This window comes from Aplysia californica, unplaced genomic scaffold (genome assembly GCF_000002075.1).
Source record: "Aplysia californica isolate F4 #8 unplaced genomic scaffold, AplCal3.0 scaffold00373, whole genome shotgun sequence".
NCBI lineage: Eukaryota > Metazoa > Mollusca > Gastropoda > Aplysiida > Aplysiidae > Aplysia > Aplysia californica.
In genome coordinates, this window is record NW_004797643.1 from 451,029 (window position 1) to 453,472 (window position 2,444).

The window sequence follows — 2,444 nt, forward strand, 5'->3', positions numbered from 1 at the left end:
AACCTCTACAATCCTGTCTGACGGCATGTTCCAGGAGCTGGTCCGACTGATCACCAACTACCCGTTGTCCATGGCGATGACGCAGCTAGTGGTCTGTGTGGCTCTCATCCCTTACATGTGGCTCCGCTCTCTCAAACTGCTGGCCTGGGCCTCGCTGCTGGGGAACATCTTCACGCTTGTGAGTTGATGGTTTTGTTGTTGTTGTAGTAGTTGTTGTTGCTGTTATTGTTGCTGTTGTTGTTGTTTTAGCTCATTGAGTAAGCGTCTTATGAGTTAATGGTTTTGTTATTGTTGTTGTTGCTGTTGTTGTTGCTTTAGCTCACTGAGTAAGCGTCTTGTGAGATGATGGCTTTGTTATTGTTGTAGTTGTTGCCGTTGTTGTCGTTTTAGCTCACTGAGTAAGCGTCTTGTGAGATGACGATTTTGTTATTGTTGTAGTAGTTGTTGTTGCTGTTGTTGTTGCTTTAGTTCACTTAGAAAGCGTCTTGTGAGATGATGGTTTTGTTACTGTAGGAGTTGTTGCTGTTGTTATTGTTTTAGCTCATTAAGTAAGCGTCTTGTGAGATGATAGTTTCTTAAGTAACCAATTGAGGAAACGCATTCTTGGCATCTGACAACAAGGTGTTATGAGATTAACCAAGTTTTATCTGCATTTTAGGAATACTTTTGTGGGTGATTAGCGGGTGCTCTTCTTTCCTGTTCCATCAAACATTTGTTGTCTTTATCTCCCTTTCTTCTTTAAAAATTTTTTGTTACTCTCTCGTAGCACCGCTAATCTTCGGAACATATATGACCTTATTGTGTGAGTTGCAAGTACCGTAAAACACTTACTAAAACTAAACTAAAAAGGAGTACTTTTGAATTGGACGTCAAAGTTTGTGAATTTTAAACGATAATTTTAATTAGCGCACCGTCTTATTAAGATTTTTTTTTTCATTTTAAGCAGGGCCTACTTTCGAGATATTGGACTTCAAAGTTAGGGAATTCTAAATGCCAATAGAATTTTGGTAAGCACGCCGTCGAATCAGAATATTTGCATTTTAGGATATTTGAGAAATTGGACGTCAATATTTGGGAATTTCATAAACAAAGACAGATAAAACCCTTTTCCGTTGCATTTTTCTCGATGCTGAATAGTCATTTCAGAACAAAACACGGATCATCATACAATGTGTTGTGGATAGAACCCACAGAAAACAATAACTCGAAACATCCACGCAACGCAGATAGAATGCTTTTCATCTCCATACAGATTTTTCAGCTATAGGAGGAATAGTACAAGGAGGAGTATGAGAAAGAGTAGTGGGTAGAAGAGTAGGAGGAGGAAGAAAAGAATAGGAGGAGGAGGAGGAGGGGAAGGAAAGGGTAGACCCAGGAGATAAGGAACATTTCATTAATTTCCAATATTATACTTATAAGGCAATATTGTGTGTCCCCCAGGTGTGTGCTGTGACCATCTTACAAGTGAGTGTCCGGAGCCTACAGCCCGTCTCTCACGTGCCCCTGATCAACACAGACATGTGGATGCTCCCTGTCCTGGTGGGATCCTCTGTGTTCAGCGTGGAGGGCATCACTATGGTCAGTGTGATTCCTAGTTCATCATACAACGTCTTGTGTCATTCTTATTCTTAGTTTCGTGGGTTTTTTTCGCAAGAGTTTTACGGCACTTGCAACACAATAAGGTCATATGAGTACCAAAGATTGGAGGTGTTACAAGGGAGTAACAAACACATTCTTAGTTTGGTTTTTTGAAGAGTTTCAAAGCAAACGACAACAACAGGAGCAGCAGCACTGCAACAATAACACCACCACCACCATCATCAACAACAACAACAGCTATAACAGCAACAACACGACAACAACAACAACAACCCAAAACAAAACTTAAAGAAAACACAGAGGGATAATATAATTATAAGTGCCGAAGATTAGAACTAGACGCATAGCTTCTTTCTATCAAACATTATGTCGTCCTAATCTCTGCCCCTTCTTTTCTTTGTGTTTTACTTACATAGTTAAGTTGTAACACCCCCTATCTTCGGCACTTATAGGGCCTATTTGTGTTACAAGTGTCGCAAAATTCAAACTAATGATAAAACTAATTGTAAATAATCATTTCATTATTTCAAGTGCTGCAAAACTCCATAACTAAAAATGAAATTAAAGGTATTTTGTTATTTTTTTTCTTTCCCCAACAGACTATCCCTGTACACAACAAGACAAAGAACCCCCGGGATTTCGGAGGTGCGTGCGGTCTCCTGATGGTGGCCACGACTTGTACTCTGTGTCTGAACAGTGCTATAGGATTCTTTGCTTATCTCTCCGTGGGGGACGAGGTGACAGGCAATCTGCTGGTCACCCTACCTAACGAATGGTCAGTTGTTGTTTTTGTGCGTGTGTATTTGTGTGTGTGTGTGTTTGTGTGTGTGTGTGTGTGTGTGTGT

General features: G+C 40.3%; 1 protein-coding gene across 1 annotated transcript in view; it reads left to right on the plus strand.

Moving 5' to 3' along the window:
• Positions 1–2,444, plus strand: part of LOC101856909 (proton-coupled amino acid transporter 1) — a gene marked incomplete in the record, with an annotated part of 25,360 nt that overhangs the window by 13,519 nt on the left and 9,397 nt on the right. The window contains 3 exon segments of the mRNA XM_005103478.3: positions 35–178; positions 1,441–1,578; positions 2,199–2,374. Coding sequence (XP_005103535.3) covers positions 35–178; positions 1,441–1,578; positions 2,199–2,374 — 458 coding nt within the window.